Source organism: Tamandua tetradactyla, chromosome 14 (assembly GCF_023851605.1).
Source record: "Tamandua tetradactyla isolate mTamTet1 chromosome 14, mTamTet1.pri, whole genome shotgun sequence".
NCBI classification, from domain to species: Eukaryota; Metazoa; Chordata; class Mammalia; order Pilosa; family Myrmecophagidae; genus Tamandua; species Tamandua tetradactyla.
Window position 1 is genome coordinate 91,220,054 of NC_135340.1, and position 22,961 is coordinate 91,243,014.

Genomic DNA, 22,961 nt, shown 5'->3' on the forward strand with positions numbered 1-22,961 from the left:
AATATGCAAAATTCCACAAGGGTTTCATGCACTAGAGTAAGTTTCCAGAAACCTACAACCTCCAGATGGGTCTCTGGACCAGATAAGTCTTGAAAACTAGAAGGCCCAACCTCTCCAGAACATCAGATCATTCCATCTCCCTACCCCATATTAGTGACAACCCCTTCCAATATGAAATGTTAGAATGGCCATAGCCCAACCACCCCTAAAGAGAGGGATAGAAAGATCAAAGGTGATGGTGGAGTTATACAGAGAAGATAGAATTTGACAAACGAATATGAGTGCTGAATCATCAAACTGATATCTCTTTTAGTTTCTAGTATCTTTGAGCAGCTAGAACTAAAAACCTAAAATTGTAGAACTGTAACCCATGTAAACTCTGAAATATGTTCTACAACTAATTGTGGTGCTGTGCTTTGAAATTTATTGCTTTTTTGTATATGTTATTTTTCACAAAAAAAGAAAGAAAGAAAGTCGACTGTGGTAATAAAAAAATAATTAAGTCTTCTAGCCTCCTATATTCTGGAGCAGCTAGAAGGAAAAATCTGAGAGGACCGTATGGTAGCCCATGACAAACTCTGGGATCTGTCCTATAACCACTTGTTGAACAGTGCTTTGAAAACAATTGCTTCTTTATTTCTTTGCTTTGTATAAATGTTATACTATACAAGTAAAAAAAAAAAAAAAAAAGAAGAATGTTCCCTCAATACAGACAGGCCAGCCCATGGTCATCTATAAGTGACAACATGCTCTGTATGCATGACCAAGGCACAAATAATACTTCATAAACCTGAAAACCACCTTCAGTTGCCTAGAAATGACTCGCTCACGCACACTGTGCTGTTAAGATACAAAAACAATCTTTCCTCTCAGGTTGTGACACACAAGAGAGTCCAAGTATCTGTAGAGCTCAGTAAAATAACTTCTAAAAATATTAGTGACTTGGAAATTATATATTACCCTAAACTGACATCTTCCTATGTTACTATATTTTCCTATTTCATTCATTCATTCACAAATATTTACTGTGTATGTATTATATATGCTGGGTGCTGGGCCAGGCAAAGAATATATAATAAAGAAAACAGATTACATCCCTGCCTTCATGATGCTTACAGCCTAATTAAGATCACAGTTGTTAACAAACAAACAACAAAGGGAAGGGGCAGACATGAGTTCTATGAGAGGGAATAACAAACAGCAGGACTTACTTTAAATTTGGTGGTCAGGAACGGCATCTCTGTAAGAGTGACACACAAGCTGAGACTTGAAGGATGAGTAAGAGTTAGACAAACTGTGGTGGAAGTAACATTCCAGGCAGAAGAAATGTATAATGAAGATCATCAGGAAAGAAAGAGCTTAGTGAATACTGGGGGCTGAAAGACAACGACGAGGGACAAGGTTGGTCACAGAGGGGAACTATGGTACAAGAGGATGTGGAAAGGAAGGCAAGAGCAAGGTCACAGAGGGAGCATAGATTGAAAAGGATATCAATCTTTTAACAGCAGAAAATGTAGAAGGCTTTAAATAGGGAAGCAACATAATCAGACGTAAGTTGTAAAAGATAACTGTGAAGAATGCTCAGGTGGGAGTCCAGTACGGAATCCTACGAAGTGGTCCACAAGAGAACTGATGGTGGTAACAATCGATAAATGGAAGCAAATGAACGGATCTAAGAATTCTTTAGGAGGGAAGAGAATTAACAGGACCAGGATGATAGAACAGATGTGGGAAATGAGGGAGAAGATGATCTAAAGAATGATTCCCAGGTACCATTAACTGAGATGAGGAAGACTAGGGAGGAGACAAGTTGCATTTTGTCCTGAAGAGTCTGAGGTGTCTCCTGAAGAGACATTCAAGTAGAGGTGCTGTGCTGGTTTGAATCTATTATGTGCTCCAGAAAAACCATGCTTTAACTGTGATCCAGTCTTGTAGGAGCAGCCATTTCTTTCAATACTGATTCAATACTGCAGGTTGGAATTTTTTTATTAGATTTTCTCCAGGGAGTTGTGACACATCCAATTGTGGGTACTAACTTTTGATCAGAGGGAGATGTGACTCCATCCATTCTAGGTGGGTCTTGATTAGCTTACTGGAATCCTTTAAAAGAGGAAACATTTTGGAGAGAGCCAGAAATGGCAGAAGTAACAGAAACGACAGAGTCGACAGAAATTTCAGAACAGAGCCTCGAGAAATGACAAGACTCAGAGCCGACAGAAACTTCCCAGCAGAGCTGACACAGATGTGGACACATGAATAACAAAGACACAGAGGTTTGAAGATGCTTGGAGCCCAGCTGACGTCGCCATGAGATGTTAAACAAGCCCAAATCTGGAGAGACGTGACGACCCAGCTGACAAAGGCGTTCCTCATCCATGGGCCATCCATAAATTAAGGTACCTTTACCTGGATGCCTCAGTTTGGATATTCCCACAAGCTGTAGACTTGTAACTTATTAAATCCCCCTTTTTAAAAGCCTTTCCAGTTCTGGTATATCACATTCCGTCAGCTTGCAAACGAACACAGGTGTCAAGAAGGCAGTTGCATAGGGAGAGCAGAAAACAGACATCGGGATTTGGGATATAAACCTTGGAGTCAATGGCACATGGAAATATTCTGAAAACTGTGGGAGTCTGTTCAACAAATGGTGTTCAGCGACTGGACATCCACAGGCAAAAATTAATGAGCCTTGACCTAAACCTCACACTTTACTCAAAGAATTAACTCAAAATGATTCATGGACTTAAATGTAAAATGTAAAACTAGGAAAAAAAAAAAAACACAGGAGAAATCTTTGGAATGTAGGGCTAAGCAAAGAGTTATTAGACTTGACACCAAAAACATGATCCATATCAGGAAAAATTGAAAAACTGACTCCACAAAAATTAAAACCTTGCTCTGCATATGAGGATTAAATGACAAGCTAAAGACTGGGAGAAAATATTTGCCAACCACATATGGACTAGTATCTAGAATATATAAAGAACCCTCAAAACTCAATAGTAAAATAACAAATAATCCAATTAGAAAATGGTCCAAAGAAATGAACAGACATTTCACCAATAAACACAAAAAATAACCAAAGAAGTACATGAAAAGATCATCATCATCATTAGCTATTAAGGAAACACAAAGTAGAAGAACAATGAGGCATCACTACATACCTATCACACTGGCTGAAATTAAAACAAGTGACAACACCAAATCCTGCCAAAGGATGCAGAGAAACTGGATCACTCACCCATATATTGCTGGTAAAATGGTAAAACCACTTTGGACAATGGTTTGGAAGTATCTTTAAAAACAAAATAAGCAATAAACACAGACCATATGTCCCAGCAAATGCACTCCTGGGCATTTATTCCAGAGAAACGAAAACACATTCACACAAATCCCTACACACAAATGTTCCTAGCAATTCTATCAGTAATAGCCAAAAAGTGGACCCAATCCAAAAGTCTTGCAACAGATAAGTGGTTAAACTGTGGGACCAACATACCATGGAAAACATACTCAGCAATAGAAAGAAATGAACTAGAGATACACCTGACAACTTGGATGACTCACCAGAGAAATACAGTGAGCAAAATAGCCAATGTCGAAAGGTTACTAACCCAAAAGGTACAAATTGAATTTATATAACATTTTTTAAATAAGAAAGTATTAGAAATTCTGGACAGATTAGTAGTTGCCAAGGGTTGAGAGCAAAGGAGACACTGGTGAGAAATGGGTGTAATTTAAAAGATCAACAAGAAGAATCCTTACGGTTTATGGAACTGTTTAGTATCTTAACTAACGTGGTAGATACACAAACTTACATAGGTGATCAAGTGGTATAGAACTTCAGCACAAACAAACACACACACACACATAAATGAGTTGCATGTAAAATTAGGGAAATTTGAATAAGACCCATATATCAATGTCAATATCTTAGTTTTAATATTGTATAATTATAGTTTTGCAAATGTTACCATTGGGGGAAATGGGCAAAACATACAGGGGAGCTAATCTAATGTTTCTTACTACTACATGTGAAATTTTCAATTAAAAATAAAAAGCCCCAGAAATCAATGAAATCATTTAGGGAGAAAGTCTGGAGAAAATGAGAAAAGAAAAAAAGGTTCAGGATCAATTCTAAAAACTTTAACACATACAAGTTAAATAGACAAAGAGCTGTCAGCAAAAGAGACTGAGAAGAGGCCATGAGAAGCCCAGGGAGAGATGTTTCAATGGTGCTGAGAAGTCTGATACTCTTATATGATAAAGTTCGAAAAGAGAACTCTGGTTTCACCAACACTTTTGGTTGAAGTTGCCATTGGCAATAGTTTTAAAGAAATAGTGAAAGCTGAAGCCAGACCATAGTGGGCTGAAAAATGAACAGGTTTAGAATGATTCTCAATAGCCAAAATCAGCAGATGAATGGATAAATAAAATGCAATATACATACAATGGAATATTATTCAGCCATTAAAAGGAATGAAGTTCTGATAAATGCTACAATAGCAATGAACCCTGAAAACATATTGAGTAAAATAAGTCAGACACAAAAGGTCAAATATTGTATGATCACACTGATATGAATTAATTAGAACAAACAAATTCATGGAGTCAGAAACTAGAATACAGGTTACTAAGGGTCATGGTGGGGATAAGGAATGGGGAATTCATTCTTTTTCTTAAAATTTTATTAATAAAACCAATCAACATATGATATGAATATTCTTTTTTTTCATCACATAGTTGTATATTCATCATCATGATCATTTCTTAGAACATTTGCATTAATTCAGAAAAAGAAATAAAAAGAAAACAGAAAAAAAAGGAACGGGGAATTAATTCTTAATTGGGGCAGAGGTTCTCTTTGGGGTGAATGAGAAGTTGTGGTGACGGATGGTGGTGATGTAACGCAGCAGTGCCAATACAATCAACATCACTGGATTATATATCTGAATACGGTTGAAAGGGGAAATTTCAGGTGGTATATATGCTGCTAGAACAGAAATTAGGAAAATAAACAAACATAAGACTATACACCACAAACAGTGAACCCTAATGTAAACTATGGACCACATAGCTAACAGTACATTATGGTATTATTCTCTCACCAACTGTAACAAAGTACCAAACTAATGCAAAATGTTAAAAATGGGGGCAGGTATATGAGAACTCTGTATTTTGTGCATCATCTTCCTGTAATCCAGCTTCTCCAAAAAAAATTTTTAAAGAGCAAACAGGAAGTGACGGGTTTGTTTGTGCATACAATACCAGAGGGAATGTAGAATGATAGAGCCACATTAAAACAGTTTGTCAGTACCTTAAATGATTAAACATGGAGCTTAATCATGAACCAGCAATTCTACTCCAAGGTGTACATTCAGGGGAAATTTAAACATGCACACAAATGTTTATATGGCATTATTCGTAACAGTCAAAAGGTGGAAACAACCCCAAATAGCCATCAACTGATGAATAAATAAAATGTGATATATCCATTCAATGGAATACTATTCAGCCATAACAAGGAATGAAGTTCTGATACATGCTGCAATATGAATAAACCTTAAGAATATCATGCTAAGTGAAAAGCCTGAGACAATAGACCATATACTGTTTGATTCCATTTATATAAAATGTCCAGAATAGGCGACTTCATAAACATAGAAAACAGATGAGTGGTTTTGGGGGAACTAGAAGCTAAGGGGAAGAGGAGTGGGGGATAACTACCAGTTGGGTATGGAGGTTCTTCTCATCATTGGATATTCTTTCTGGAGTGATGAAAATGTTTTTAAATTAGATAGTGATGAAGGATGCACATATTCGAAAATGCAGTTAACTGTATATACTTTAAAAAGGTGAATTTTGTGCTAAGTGAATTATATCTCAATAAAGTTGTCACTGAAAAAACAAGTGTGGCTATGAAAAGAAACTGGAAAATAGAGTAGTAGCTGGAAAGGAGACATGAGATAAAAATATATGAAACTAAATATGCTCAATAATCTGTCTAAAATCATACAATTTAACTTTAGCCAGATTCTGCGATTACAAGTCCTGCGTTTTATCAGTCTTTCATAGTTTTTAGTTCTTACCTATACAGTCAAAATTCCTCCTCCTCACTTAAAAGTGGGTTATGAAGACCAAGTCATTTCTATTCTGCTTCAAATGAGTTTTCACATTTAATTCATCTTTCCATTCTCATTACTGCTGTACTAATTTGAGTCCTTATCACTTCACTCTAAGGCAATTAGCAATTGGCTCTTAACTATCCTCACACCTTTGTGAATAAAATTTGTCTTGTAATCTCTTCTACTGTCACCAGATTTAGTTTTCTAAAACACACTCTTTACTGTTATTCTTCTGTTTCAGAACTAGTAAAAGAAAGATGAACTCAATATACATGAGTAATGATTTGCTTACCAGGAAGAAAACAAACAAAAAACCTATTTGTCATCAATCCATATTCCTGTAGAACTGCAAGGTATTGTTTCAGGACTATTTTTTACACCCAACTATATGAATTCTGCTCTCTTATGTTGTGGCGCAAACTGGTCTGCTATACTCTTGAATACATTTGGCTTCTTCCTAGATATAGGACTGTGTTTACTTCTTCACCTATGTGGATAATTTTCCTTTGATTTCCACCCACCTGACCACATCCCACCCATTTTATGAAATCTGCCAGCTCACTACTGCCAAAAGAACAATCCTTCCTCCTTAAGCCTGAGATTGATTTGACAATCAATGGAGTACTAAGTACTTTCAATCTTTTCAATGGAGTACTAAGTACTTTTATTGCTGGCTTTTAGTATAATGGAAAATACTTTAAGGTAACAGAAGACTTATTTGGCTAAGTGAGAAGCTGACTTTTTATTCAAATTATTTGAATAATGGGGAAATAATCATTACAGGGTTTTATAGCAAAAAGGATCAATGAATAGAAAAGCATGTAGAGGGTTTGTAATTCTGCATAGCTTAATGTAATACCTGGATACATCCCAGGGTATGTTGGGTGGATAATGGAGAAGTACTGGCAAAGTCCCATGAGGGATGGGAGAAAAAATATGGAACTATTGAACTTTACCCACCAGGAAAAACCCTGACACCATGTCAAATATTAGGGACACCCAAATCAATAGGCCAAGCCCTTGATCTCGAGGTTTGCTCTTATGAAGCCAATTTATATAGCAGAGAAGCTTAGCCTATCTATAGCTATGCCTAAGAGAGAACCTCTTCTGTTTCTCAGATGTGGCTTCTCTCTCTCTAAGCTCAACTCTGCAAGTAAAACCATTACCCTACCCACTACGTGGGACTTGACATACAGGGTGAAAGTCTGCCGACAATGCGGAATATAACTCCCAGGGATGAACATGAGCCTGCCCCGTGGGATTGACAACGCTTCTTGACCAAAAGAGGGGCAAGAATTGTAACAAATAAGGTATTAGTGGTTGAGAGAGTTCAAGTAGAGTTGAGACGCTACTCTGGAGGCAACTTTTAAGCATGCTTCAGCTAGACATCACTACTTATCATGGTTTGCCAAAGCCCAACCAAAACCATTTCTAGTAACCTAAAGAACACCTAGGGTTTTATCTGAGATTCTACAAAGGTTCCATGCACTATGATTATTGTCCAAAAACCTACAATCTCCAGATGGGTTCCTAGGCCAAAAAAGTCCTGAAATCCAGAGGGTCCAGCCTCTCTAAAAACATCAACTAGTTACATCTCCCTATTTCACATTATTGACAGCCCTTTCCAACACGAAAAAGTTAGAATGGGCATAGCCCAAATACCCCTAAAGATTGGGAGAAAGAGCAATGGAGAAGGTGGAGTTTTAACAGAGGATAAGATTTAACAAATAAGTATAGCTGCTGAATCATTCATTATATTAACATTTCTTTTAGTCTCCAATGTCTTTGAACAGTTAGAAGGAAAAATCTAAAATTGCAGAACTATAACCCATACCAAACTCTGAAATCTGTTCAATAACTGATTGCGCTTTGAAAAATTCATTGCCTTTTTGAATATTTTTCACAGTAAAAAAAATGTAACTGTACAACACAAACAGTAAACTCAAATATAAACTATGGATTACAGTTAATCATGTAACTATAATATTGTTTCAGAAATTGGAACAAAGTACCACCCTGTGTAAAGAGTTAATTTAGGGAAAACTGCATGTGAGGGTTATACAGGAACTTGGTACTTTCTGCATGACTTTTCTGAAATTCTACAACTTACCTAATAAAAAAAATTAAACTCTGAAAAACTTAATTATGGCTTGGTGACTAGGGAAAAGGATGCTGTACATGAGGAAGAAAAACAAAGGTTAAAAATTTACAATTTTTCCAATCCTGTGAATTTTTATTTTGAATATGTAAATATTTGGCCAGGTTAGCTAATTTTCAGCTGCCAAAATTTAACATGAGGCTTTAAGACAGAGGAGGTAATTTTTATAGAACCTTTACTACCTAATCCAAAACAGCCTAGTAAAGCTTTAAAGGTAACTTGCAATGAAACTTTAAACAATTCTAAACAACTCCATCTCCTGCTAATTAATCTGAGACCTCCAGTCATCACAATAGTATATTTGTGACCAACTTCGTAACAGCCTATCAAAATGAACCAAGTATTTTTAGCAGAGGTTGGCAGACTCCTATGGTCTAGCCATAAGCTGATTGTTTCAGCTTTTCTTGCTCTCCTGAAGAAAGCACATGAGAACCACTCAGAATACTGGATTTCCAACAGTGCACCATTTCCCAAAAGACCAAACCAAAGGATGGCATCCTCTGAAATGCTCCTGAGTTAAAAAAAAAAAAAAGATTTTTTTAAATACACTTGGGAAAAAATGTGTAATGTGTTGTTTTTCAGAAGTCACTAAAGGCTCCAAGAAGCCCTTCAGTAAACAATATGTTGAGTCTGGTGTTTCCCAATTCCCTGCAAACGTTTCAAAACAAACACCTATTAACATCCCCTTGTACCTGTGCTCCCAGAAGATTAAGGGAGATATGGCAAAGGACAGACTACCGATATCGGGTAAGTAAATCTTAAGAAACAATATTACATGGTCTTACTTGACTATATTGTATAACCCAGAAAGAACTCACAGCACATATAATACCGAATTTTTTAAAAGCCGCACTTTTTACCCACACTTTATAGACACAATACCCAAATAACTATTCTGTATTATCAAGACTACAGTTAATACATATTCTGACTATATTAGAGTAACAATTCATAACAGGTTTGACAAAAAAAAAAAGCAAAAATGCACATAAAGCAAACATAACTAAACATATAAGTAAGTATAGGGGCAGACCACTTCTACAGAAGATTCTAGTCTTTTTTTGTAGCTGCCCATATTTTATACCCTAATTATAATTATTATACTATTTTATCAGCCTGAGATGATCAAAATAAGACTAGATATTTTTATCTTTTCAATACCGTAATGCAGATAATCTTGCAAAGTGGAATTGCTCAGCTAGTATATCAGAATTCTCAAATTAGTTTAATTGCTCCTTCTTTGAGGGTCTGTAGATCTTTCATAATTAACTCAGTACAACCTGACCATTTTCTCATGACTTCCAAACCAAAACAAAGAAGGAATACAATCTTCTTAAAGCTGTACAACAATCACCAATTGATTTTACCAAACTGCAACAACTACCTTAGAAGGAATTAACAGACTAATTCCTTAGCCGCCAAAGTTTCCTTTGACTATTCCTCGAAGTACCTATTAGGAATCACTCTCATAACTTTCTCTAAATACTCCACTACAATTTATATTTGAAAAACACTTTTTTTTTTCATAATGAAATACATACAAATAGAGGCAAATAAAAACTCCACTTATAAGCAACATAATGGTTCTCAAAGTGTAGTCCCCTAAACATGCATCACCAGTTTGCCTGGAAACTTGTTGGAAATGCAAATTCTCAGGCCTCACCCCATACCTACTGAAAGGAGACCCTGGGGTGAGGCCTAGTAATCTGTGCTTTATTTAATAAGCCCTCCGAGTGACTACCAGGCACACTATCAAAGAAAATGACCATTTAAACTTACCCTCCCGAGAGAACAGGTAATACCACTCGAACAAATGGAGGATCAAATGGAAAGTTATCCTAAAAAGCAAATAAGCAAGTTTAATTAACTTCAAGAACATCCTTAATACCACATTATTTAGAAGATTTTAAAATATGTGTACTTATCTGATGATGAGTGAAGATCAAAAAAGTAAATAGTAAGAAAAAATTAAATTAAATTAAAATGAAGATGAAAAACAAAGAGACCGGTGTCTGGTAAACATGAAATGAATGAAGGGCTTCCATTTTCAATAGTACTATAAAGAGGGACCATTCCAATATTGAGAGACTAGGGAATCTGGACCAATCTGGCTGAGAACAGAAAAGGGAGATGAAACGTAGCAATGACAGGTCTAAGATGAAGAAGAAAAGGGGCACTGAAAGGGCAGGGCCGCCCTCTCACCTCCCACAGCCCTTCAGGTTTCCTTCAGTTACAGAAGAAGCAGTTAAGAGAACTTGCAGACTCTCAGGGTTTGGACAAAAATTAAATTCAAAGTACACCAAGGAGAGAGAACTGACAAGTCACCCACACTTTAGGTTGGGACCCTAAAGGACAAACTTCAAATTTTCCTGAATGACTGGGAATGAATCCCAGTCTTAAATTATCTTGATCTCTGACTGTATTCAGTGATTCTGGGTTGCTAGGACACAAACCTCTGACAGAGGCAAATGTAAATCTTCTCTGGAGAAGGTTATCATCCAGGTTTCAAATTACTTCTACAATTTTTCATACATAATATTTGCCACTAAAAGTAAACAGCCATGAGACTCAAAGACAAAATGATCAGAAAATTAGAAAGGCAAACAACAGACACAAACTGACGAAGGATAAAAATAATGAGAGTTATCAAATACAAACTTCAAAATAACTATGCCAAATATGTACAAGGAGAAAGGCAAAATTAAAAACCCTGACAGAACTATAAGTGATACAAATGAACCATATAGAGCGGGCAACAGTGGCTCAGTGGCAGAGTTCTTGCCTGCCATGCTGGAGACCCAGGTTCAAATCCCAGTGCTTGCCCATGTTAAAAAAAAAAAAAAATGAACCATAGAGAAATCCTTAATTTAAAAACACAATTTTATAATAACTTAAGGAATGAGTTTAAGCACAGCTCAGGCTTAGCAAAAGAGAAATGTAGTAAACAGGAAAACAGGTCAGAAAACACCCAGAATGAAACTAAAAGAGCCAAAAGAAATTATGGGAAAATACTGAAAAGGCTGATCATATATGTAGAGTCCTGGAAAGAGAATAGATAATGAGACAGAAGCAATATTTGAAGAGATAATGGCTGAGAAATTTCCAAAGTGCATAGTGCTGAGTTGAAAGGGAACCTCTCCTCCCCACCACCACTCTCCTCCCCCTCCAAAACAGACACGTCCGCAACTGAATCCCCAGAACCTGTGAACTGTGATTCAGAAAAAAGGTCTTTGCAGGTATAATTAAGAATCTTGGGATGAGATCATCTTGCACTAGCCAGGTGGGCCCCAAATTCAATAACCAGTGTCCTTATAAGAGACAAAAGACAAGACAGAAAGAGGAAGCCATGTGAAGAGGGAGGCAGAAACTGAAGTTAGACAGCCACAAGCCAATGAACACCGAAGTCACCAGAAGAAACAAGGATTCACTTCTTAGAACCTTCAGAGGGAGCACAGCACTGCCAACACCTTTATTTCGAACTTCTGGCCTCTAGAAATGTGAGAAAATAAATTTCTGTTAAGACACCAGTTGGTGGTACCTTGTTACAGCAACCCTAGGAAACTAATACACTGATTAAAAAGACTTCACAAGATTCAAGCACTACAGATACTTCAAGAGAAACAATGGAGGCTACCATAAGGGAATATCTCAAAGTACTGAAAGAAGAGAAATTCCTAACCTAGAAATCTATACCCAGTGAAAGTCCTTTCTGAAAATGAAAGTTAAAAAAAAATCATTTCCTTTCAGCAGACACACACTAAAGAAAATACCAATGGATATTCCTTAGGCAGGAGAAAAATGATCTTAGATGGAAATGTGGAGACATAGGAAGGAATAAAGAGCACAGAAAGGGCAAACATGTATGTAGAACTAAATGAATATTGACTAATTATGTAATCATGATATGTAAGTGAAGAAATAAAATGCATGACAGCAACAGCATATATGTGGCAAGAAGCATACGAATCAGTGTTCTTAGCTCCTTGTATTGACCAGAAAAAAGAAAAAGTATTAATTTCTATTAAACTTTTACTAGTTATGAATATATATTATACTTATAGGGAAGTAAAGAATAATGACAGAGGATATAATTACCTAACAGAGGTGAGAAACTGAAGTTTAAAAAAAAATATCAAGGAGAGCATGGAGCTTCTAAGAAGGACAAATAGAATCTACAAGATAATAAGAATTGAACTCAAATATCAGTAATAATATTACAAATAGATTAGCTGCTCCAATTAAAAGACAAAAATCAGATTTGATAAAAATATATGAAGAGAAGATGAGATCGAAAAGAACCTTAGTTAATTCTCAGGCTACAAAGCACAATTCTCTTTTTCAAATTTTCAGTCTTGGAGATCTGTAAGATTTCCAGGAGAATGAAGGCTTTTCTTCTCTTAATGAACTGAAGCAAAAAAAAAAAAAAAAGTGGCCAAGAGTACTGGAGTTCCCTTGGTGGGCACGAGACCAAGAAAGTTAACCCTTACTTTCCTATGCTGGTGGACAGGGATAGAGGGGATTGTCTCTAAAAGGTGATTGGTCAAAAAAATTTGTCATAAGTCTAAGAGAAATTACCTCTAATTTCCATGTTCAAACAGAAGAGGATTAAAGGAAACAAGCAATTCTTCTGAAAAACCAATTTGAGAATAAGAGATCTAAACAAAGATTTATTTCATCCAGCTATTTCCCAGGAACACAAAAATGCTTTTAACTGGAAAGAATCAATAAGCAGTGTAATTCCAGTAACTTATATCACCTCCTTCTCTTTTCCCAACCTCAAACAAGATTCCAAGGAACACACACTACAAAAGCTCAATCCTACAGGGAGAGGAGGAAAAGCACACTTGTGAAACTTAAACCAGATAATCACAGTTTCTACCACAAAGTAGAATCTACACAAAAAAATAGAATTTAATAGCAGAAATTATAATCTGCTTCCAAATAAGTAACTCATCTTTTATCTGGCATAATAAAAGGCATAGATGCAAAGCTTGGTAAAGTACACCTCATTTAATTTCCTATTAATTAGATCTTTAAATATGTGATTCCAATGAGTGACTGCAAGACCTTTTAATGGATTATGCAGCAGTGAGAACTACTTTAATCTTAAAGAAGCTCTTCAAATAACTCTTCTACATCAAAATCTGGGTATCCCACTCCAAAAGAGTATTTCCCGGAATGCAAAAATCAAGATTTTACAGAAATAAATAGGAGTTCCTCCAGAGGGTATGAAAACGAAGATGACTATTAAAATAGAAGTTTAGGTTGCTTTAGCAAACTAATACAGAAACCAAGACTCTCAGGGTTTACAAGGATCTCATAGAGTTATCTGGTTTTCAATTAACATCTTGGCTTTACAAACTATTCTTAACGATGAGGAACATTTTCTCAAAGAATATATCACTAGATGGCTCTAAATAGTTATAAATCACCTTATAAGAATGAATTGAAAACCACCTCCTTATAATTTGACTTAGTTTATGTCTTGTGTTTGTCAAGAAAAACCCAAAGCTTCCACAAATACAACCTTTCAAATAGTTGAAACCAAGCTATCACGAATCCCCACATTGCCCTCTCCAAACACACAATTTAGCCAGCTATCTTATATCTCTTTCCAGCCCTACTATTCTATAAATAACCCCTTCTTAAAGTGCTACTTTAGAATTCAACTCAGTAACCCAGATGTGGTCTGAAAAGGTAGAACATCACTTCCTTAAAAACACGGCACAAGAGACTTGACAAGTTACTGCCCAAATCTAACAAGCTCCATTCCAACTCCTCCTGCCCCCATCCCCATTCTTGTATTATATCTCAAGTCCATTTAATTTATAATTCATGCTCTTGTGTATCACGACATCTGAGGCCATAAGTATTGTTCTGGCTCCTTCCTGTGAATCCTTTCTGAGTCATACCTGCTATCCTTCCAAGTCTGTGAATTCCGACACTAATAACTTGGCAATTCAGTTTAAGGTCCTCTTCACAAGGTCAGTTAGCTCAGGTCAATCACATTCTTTCCAGGCTCTTAAATACTCCAACGCTAGCAAAGGCCCTTCTTTCTGGTATCAGGAGCCATGGTCCAGAAACACAAACCCAATAGAATTTCAATTACCTCCCAGATCTTCCCCTCCCTGAAGTTCCATCTAGAGCAGGAAAAAATAATGAGAATACTACCTGCAGTCACAAGTTCTTCAATTTCCTGACCAAGATTTCAAAGATACCTCCCTAGGAGGAGGAGACAGGGGAAGGGCACAAAAGGGACTTCCAATGAACTGATAATAGTCTATTTCATAAACTCAGTGTTGAGTACATGGGCATATGATATATTATTATTAGATTGTTCAAGTAAAAAAGATTATTTTGCACATATATTTAAAAAAAAACCCTTCCTGTTTCATTTTATTTCTGCCTGAGCATTTCATCCATCTGCCGTGTGAATTAATAAACAGTTGTCAGCCCCTTCACACCCCTAGGAAGACAACCTAGGTTAACAACTGCAACAGTGTCTACAATATCCAAACTGAAGAATGCTGACATGTGAGCTATTTCAAGAAAGGTCAATCATAAGTGAAGACATATTCCCAATAAGAATATGCACACACAAGAACTAAGTAGGAACTTACAGAAAAGTATTCTCACTCTTTTTTGGGGGGGTGCATGGTCTGGAAATCGAACTCGGGTCTCCCACATGAAAGGTGAACATTCTACCAGTGCTGTCCTTGATAGTCTTATTGTCCAAGCATGAATCCATAAACCAGTATTAGTCTGTTTTTCTCTATCCCCTCCCCTAAGGAGTCTATTGAGAAATATTTCCCTAATTGCCCACCTCCCACCAAAATTTTTAACACCAGAGATATACTACATACCTGTTTATGTACTGTACCCCTTATTACAGACCACTCTAATGTCTAAGATTTATTCACGCCCCCCAAGGACTAATTTTTGCCTTAGTGGGGGTGATATGGCCTTCCCATTGAAAATGTATGCTCTAAACAACATAGTTTTACTTACTTTTGAACTCTATATAAATGTGAAATGTTTCAGAGGGTCTGCTTTCTTTGGCTCAACATTATGTTTAAGATTCATCCATCTTGTTGCACATAGCTGTATTCCATTTTATGACTATCACTATTTTTCCATTCTATTGTGATGGACATTTGGATTATTTAATTCTATTTGATGGTATTATAAGCAATGCTGCCCTGAGTACTCCCAAATATGTCTCCTGATACACATAAGTACTTATCTTATTTTTTGTAGGGTATATGCCTAGGAAAATTCCCGAATCATAGGATATAAATACCTTCTATTTTATCATAGGATATGAATATCTTCTCCTCTATCAGATAGCAAATTATTTTCCAAAGCAATAACATTATTTTCCAAGGTAATACAAATATACACTTCCGTTAGAAGTATATGAGAGTTCCATTACTATTTTCTTACCTTAAAGGAGAAGTTAAGCAAAATATATTCTATGCCTTCTTTTTCTTTTAAGATCTGAAGATCACTATGCAAAGGACTGTCAGGATCAACCCTAAGAATTACAAAACCAAAAGGAGTCAAACAGAAGATGAGAGAATTTTCTTATTATAACCTCAAAAATAAACTAATCAATATGGTATGTGAATATATCTCAATAAAATTTGCAGTTTAAAAAAAAACAGCCATAGTACCATACAACACAAACAGTGAATCCTAAAGTTTATCTATGGACAACAGTTAATAATTATAATAATGTTTCATCAATTACAAGAAAAGTAACACACTACTGCAAAGTGTTAATAAGGGAAACAGCATGTGTGAGGAGATTACATGAGAACTCAGTATTTTCTGCACGAATTTTCTGTGAACCTGTAACTTCTCTAGTAAAAAAAAAATTTTTTTAAATAAATAAAATAAAATAATCCAAGATCTAAAATAGAGTCCCCTAAGGTGAGTAAGTTCCCAAATTAGAGACAGTCTAAAGCTAATATATAGGCCCAGGAAAAATAAGTCACAAAGCACCCAGCTACTTGGGAATAAATATCCAAAGACATAATAGTACTTTAATGAGGCACACGCACATAATTTTCTCAAATAGCAGATCTAATAAAATGCCTAGGACTAAAAAAAAAATTTTTAATCTGCCTCTCTAAAACTGTCAGGGGGTTTATGAAGACATTTACAATAGACAAGACCACAAAAAGGCAAATCATTTATAAAATCTAAATTTGTCTGAAACAGTTCCATAGGCATACAATTCCTACTTAAATCCTTTATTTCAAACTATAAACTGAATATTACAATTTCAAAGTTATTAAATACTCTTTTGTCTCTAAGTTCCACTTTTCTCTCACTGACTCCATGACACTTTATCCCACATCTGGTCCCTTTTTTCCTTCATATTTGTCACTCTATGTAATCAGCCACTTCGTTTTAACAATCTAACAGCTATTTCTATTGGTAAAGAGACTAATACTCTAAGTAAAATCCATATAAAGATTTCAAATTAGGAAAAAATCTCCACTGTGATAGTCTACAATTGCAAAAACTGCATTAGTGTAAAAATGTCACTCACTTCTGCAGCTTAACATGCCAGTCATATAAACTGTCATTTATGAGTTCCACTGAATAAATCCCTGTAAAGACATAGGGCATTGTTAGTTACTATCCATTTGACCATTTAACTATTACTGTGGTATAGACAGTAAAATAGCCAACAAAAACTAAAAAATTTGTTATTAAAACATGGAACTAAACTATATTTTAAATATTTTGCCACTGGAGTTACGCTCTAAATAGATGATTCAAATCAGCAATTAAAAGTATTCTTTAGGGAATTAAGAAACTGTTCACCATTTAATTATATATTATACAAAATCATATATACTTAAGTTTTGCTTCAATGTTTGCCTGTGCAAACACCACTTTTATAAAAATAAGATTCCTCTACCTATACTGTTTTACAATTGGCTTTCTTCAACTCTAAGACATCTTTTCAGGTTGGCACATATAAATCTTTGTCAACCTTTTAAATTCTATATTATATATATATATATATACTATACTCAATTTCAACCCCAATATCTGGATTGTTTGTGTTTTGCTATACAAACAATGCTATTACAAAGAAGTGACCACTTAACATTTACATAATCCAGTACACAAATATATATAAATACAGGTAAACTTTTAGACTTTTACAAGAAAAACTGTCAGGAGACCCAAATTTCTAATAAGTCAAGGACAAGTTTGGCTTATCTTTTACTCCATAAAGCAGATTTTTTCAAAAAACAAGGTCTAGTGATTTAGAATTGATCATTCTGAGAATTCCTGAATGGCTCATAACACTTCCCTTTCAAATAAAGTTTGAATATTTCTTTTATTGAATATTGTTAGAACCCTTACAACAATTTAAGAGCATTTTACCTCTAGAGAGACAAAACAAATACTCAAACCTTAATGGCTAAGAAAGAACGCTCATAAGTCAAACTATGAAATGGGAGGGGAAAAAATCAGCAGATCTGCTTAAAAAATATACCATAACTACATGTACAGTAAGAATTAATTATTTTTTGTTTCCAGAAAAGGGGAAAAAAATCAATTTGGCAATAGTTCTTTGTATAATAAAATATATTAATCTTATTTACTTTCCCAGAAGGTAAAAGTCATAGGGGCTAGAAAGAAGATGATCAAATGATACATCCATAAAAACAATAACAAAGTAAACTCATCCTATTTTAACCCCTTATATCTTTTGCATTATAACTTGATTAAATTTGAGTTTACCTAAAATAAGGTAAATAAACATTTCCATTTCTGTCCAGTTAAATCATTAGAAATGAAATTGATTATATAACAGAAAAGAGCATGAGGACAACAGAGGCAGCAGAGATGCTTACCTGTTTTATAACTCTGTGATCTGTATATGTCCCTGAGCTCTTTCATAAGTCTATCTGAAGCTTGTACTGACCCAGACACTGCACCCTGAAACATAAAACTCACTCTTTACCAGTGTCTACTGAATCAAATAGTTAAAGATTTAAGATATTTGAAATTGAAATAAAGTTAATAATAAGGTTGTAAAAATTGGCCACCATTTAATATTTTAAGAAGTCAAAAAAGTTAAGTTCAATCAAATGTAAGAATTGTGAAATTTCAACAGTACAATAAAATTGGGGCCAAGTCTATTTCTCATCTTAAAAAAAAAAAAAAAATCTAGTCAACATATCCAGGCCACAGTGGACCTTACATTCAGTACTCATGATGGGTCTGTTCCAAGCCCCATCAATATTTTTTAAATATTAGAAGATCCTCACCAGGTACATTAAAAAGATTACAAGAATGTTATACTGAATATCTGAAGATCTAGCTTAAATATTAAAAATCTGAGAAACAACGTGTTAACCTACATGCAACTGGTTTCCATTCCTTTTAGTGTTGGGAACTCTGAAAAAGTATTCAGTAATTTACAGATGTTCTGATTATAACTCGTATCGACAAACTGTAATCAATCATAAGACACAGAAAGTCCAAACAGTATCATTAATTAATTCAGATGCTACAAACTTATTTTTTTTAATAATCAAGACATGGGCTGAGCTAAATTTCTAAATTTAATTAATTAGACAATTAAATTAATATAGTAAACAAAATTGAAGTAAGCAGTTAGTAACACTTGGCATCTACTTACATAACAATTGATTCCCCATATTTAAAAATTTGTGCCCAAGACAAAGGAAGTGGTCCTCAGATTTCATAGGGATCAAAAACTAGTTTGTAAGTAATTTCAATACAAGGCAGAAAGTGGTTAAGTGCTGAGACAAAGCAGCCAAATTATTATTTGATGTTGTCCCATCTTTCTGGGCATACAATTATATGCATTATTCTCATTTACTTCTTCACAGCATTCATCCAAAAGGTATGTATTGTTCACATTTTAAAGTGAAGGAAACTGATGCCACACAGGTGTGTTTGTCTCCAACCCAAGTGTTCATTTCACTCCCCACTGGTTGCCTCACATAAAAGTGATGTTAAATAAAAAAAGAAGTAAAAAACAGAAATTGAAGAGAAAAATTACTTTTGATTTAGTCAGGGCAGAACAGACCAGAGGACAACAGAATTTGAACTATGGAGGACAAAGAATTTGAATTGTACTTTGTAGGACAAAGTGAATTTGAATATACATACCTTCTCAGGAGGTACGGGAAGAAAACAGCATTAACAAGTAAGAAAAAGGGTGTATACAGGGAACAGAAGGTGTTTCCACAATGTGAAAAGCAGATGAGGCGGGCAGAAAATTATTAATAGATGAGAAAGATACTAGGGCAACAAAACACATGGGTGAATCCACAACTAAGGCAAGGTTAAAGGAAAAGAGAAGCTGAGATTGGTATCTTAATGAACTGCTTATATTTATATTATTTCTTATAATTACCTTACTTAACCACGTAAGCTCAGTTTTAGATATTCATATTTACTTACATTTAGATGGTCTTGCCTTTGTGTCTTCCTAATTTTCTCTAATATTGCCAAATTTTCTTTCTCAATTCCTTCATCCTCAGACTTTTTTCCAGTAAGAGGCTCTTCTTCTTTCATCTCATAGTGATCCAAGTCTTCTATATCCTACCAAAAAGATGCAAAATTCTACCTTATTCAAGTTATTTTCCTTTGGTAGTACCTTAGTCAGGGTTATTATAACAAATCACACACACTGGTTGGCTTCAACAACAGGAAAATACTATCTTATAGTTTTGGAAGCTAGAAGTTCAATTTCAAGGTCTCAACACATCACGCTTTCTCTAATTTGAAGCATTCTGGAGGTGTCTTGCTAGCAATCAATAGCAGCCTCTGTCACATAGTGACCTGTCTCCTTCAGCCTCTTGTTGTGGCTTCTACTTCTCTTCCTCAGTTGCCTTATCTCCATCTAGATTTTCTCTTCTTACAAGGACTATAGTCACAATGGATTGAGGCCCACTGTTCAATCTGGCATCATCTAAACAGGATCTCTGAAGATCCCATTTAACAAATGAGTTCACAATCACGGGACTGGGTTCAGGACCTGAACATTTTGTGGGGGACATAATTCAGTCCAACAAGTAGTTTCTTATGCCAAAATTTAAATTTGCTCTTTTTGTAACTGTGGTAACATATATATTAACACAAAATTTTTCATTTTAACTGCATGTATATTTCAGTGGCATTTAATTACATCCACAATGTTCTGCTTCCATCACCACCATCAATTACCAAAACTTTTTCATCACCCCAAACAGAAATTCACTAAGTAAGCAATTAACTCTCTGTTCCCATTTCGCCTGGCCCCTGGTATCCTCTAATCTACTTTATGTCTCTAGGAATTTGCTTATTCTAAATATTTCAAAAAAGTGGACGTCTACAATATATTTCCTTTTGCATCTGGCTTATTTTACTCAACATGGTGTCTTCAAGGTTCAGACATGTTGTAGCATTTATCAGAATTTCATTCCTTTTTATAATGAATAATTTCCATTGCATACATAAGCCAGTTTGGTTATCCATTCATCTGTTGATGGAACAGTTGGATTGCTCCACCTTTTGGCTATTGCGAATAATGCTGCTATGAAAGATGGTATACAAGTACCTGTTTGAGTCTCTGTTTTAATTATTTGGGGTATATACCTAGAAACAGAATCTCCAGATCAGGTGGGAGTTCTACTTAACTTTCTCAGGAACCACCAAACTGCTTTCCCCAGCAGCTGTACCATTTTATATTCCCCACAACAATTAAGGCTTCCCATTCTCTGCATTCTCACCAACGCCTGCTATTCTTCATTTGTTAATAACAGCCATCCTATTGGGTGTGAAGAGTTCTCTTAACGTGGTTTTGATGTGCATTTCCCTGAAGACTAATGATGCTGAGCTTCTTTCTACATCTTATTGGCCTTTTATATATTTTCTTTGAAGAACTGTCCATTCAAATCCATCGCCCATTTAAAATTGGGTTGCTTTTTTTGTTGTTGAGTTGCGGGACTTTTCTATATATTCTAGCTATCTATCAAATCCTTATTAGATCTATGGTTTTCCAAGTATTTTCACCCATTCTATAGGTTGTCTTTTCAGTTTGTTGATAATGTCCTTTGAGACACAAAAGTGTTTTTTATTTTGATGAAGTGCAATTTATCTATTTTTTCTTTTGTTGCTTATGCTCAAAAGTTACATTATTTTTGATTCAACAGAAAACAGGAAAGAGAAAATACATCCATATGATGGGAAAGGGGAAAAAGCATCCATACCTGTATTAGTTTGCTAAATGCTGCCCGAAATGCAATATACCAGAAATGGGTTGGCTTTTATAAAGGGAATTTATTAAGTTACAAGTTTACAGTTCTAAGGTCATAAAAATGTTTAAATTAGGGCATCCAGAGAAAGACACCTTGACTCAAGAAAGGCCAATGCCTGTCACCTGGGAAGGCACAGACTGGCACCTGCTGGTCCTTGTTCTAGTCTCCAGTGCTTCCAGCTTCTGATGCCAGCGGCTTCCTCTCCAAGCAGGTGTGGGCCTTCACGTGGCTCCTCCAGCCCTGGCTTTAGCATCTCATGGGAAGGCACATGGCGACATCTCCAAACACCACGTCTAGGCATCTGCTCTCTTTGTCAGCATTTCAAGCATCTACAAATGTCTGTGGCTCTGTTGGCTCTGAGCTTTCTCCAAAATGTTTCCTCTTTTAAAGGCTCCATTAAACTAACCAAGGCCCACCTTGAATGGACAGTCACATCTTCATCTAATCAAAAGGTCACACCCACAAATGAGTATGTCACATCTCCATGAAAACAATCCCATCAAAGTTTCTACCCCATAATACTGAATGAGGATTAAAAGGAACATGGCTGCCCCTACAAGACTGGATCAGGAAGGACATGGCTTTTCTGGGTACATAACAGCTTCAAGCCATCAAAATATCCAACTCAAAGACTCCTTTCTACATCTTATGTTTTATTAAAAGCTAGGATCTGAGTAAAGCCTTATAATATCATAACTATTACCAAACAAGCCATCTTTTAAATCCCCTATTAAAAGGAACTTTTGAAACAGTTTAGTAGCAGGTACATCAAGAGATTTAACGATTCATACTTTGTTCCATAACTTGACTTCTAGAAATTTGGTCCAAGAAACTAGTCTAAAATGTGGATGCAGATTTAGGCAGAAAGATGTTTATTTCAAACTTAAAACTCACAAAAACAAAGTCTGCATGTTCAAAAATAGAAGATCAGTTAAGTCAATTCTGTGGAATACTAAAAAGCCATAAAAATGTCAACATAGCATAAGGGATTTCTTCTGAATTATAAGACTTTGAGATGAAAGGAATCCTAAGTATCCCTAAATAATCAGAGAAAAAGAAAGACTAGAAGAATATATACTGAAATGGGAGTGGTTGTTATCTCTGAAGACACTGTCTTAGTGCTTTTCCATGTTTTGAACAGTGAGATTCTATTGACTTTTTTTCTCCCCCATGGGCAGGCACTGGAAATCGAACCCGGGTCTCAGGCATGGCAGGCAAGAATTCTGCTCTATTAACTTTTATAGTTTTAAAAAACTCTTGACCCCCCAAAATCATTCTAACAAGGCAATTTTAAGAATTATCTTACTCCCAGACTCCCAAAACAAAAAACACAACTACTTCTTTAATCCTGGGGCATTCTGAAAACCAAATTTTAGA

The 22,961-nt window shown here is 35.5% G+C and overlaps 1 protein-coding gene across 3 annotated transcripts in view; it reads right to left on the minus strand.

Annotated features, from left to right (window-relative positions):
- Positions 1–22,961, minus strand: part of UBE2Q2 (ubiquitin conjugating enzyme E2 Q2) — a 72,958-nt gene that overhangs the window by 15,379 nt on the left and 34,618 nt on the right. For all 3 annotated transcript variants that reach the window (XM_077128484.1, XM_077128483.1, XM_077128485.1), the window contains 5 exons: positions 19,747–19,887; positions 18,165–18,249; positions 16,841–16,901; positions 15,727–15,817; positions 10,063–10,121 (listed from right to left, as the gene is read on the minus strand). In XM_077128484.1, the coding sequence (XP_076984599.1) occupies positions 10,063–10,121; positions 15,727–15,817; positions 16,841–16,901; positions 18,165–18,249; positions 19,747–19,887 (437 nt within the window). The remainder of the gene's footprint in view (positions 1–10,062; positions 10,122–15,726; positions 15,818–16,840; positions 16,902–18,164; positions 18,250–19,746; positions 19,888–22,961) is intronic.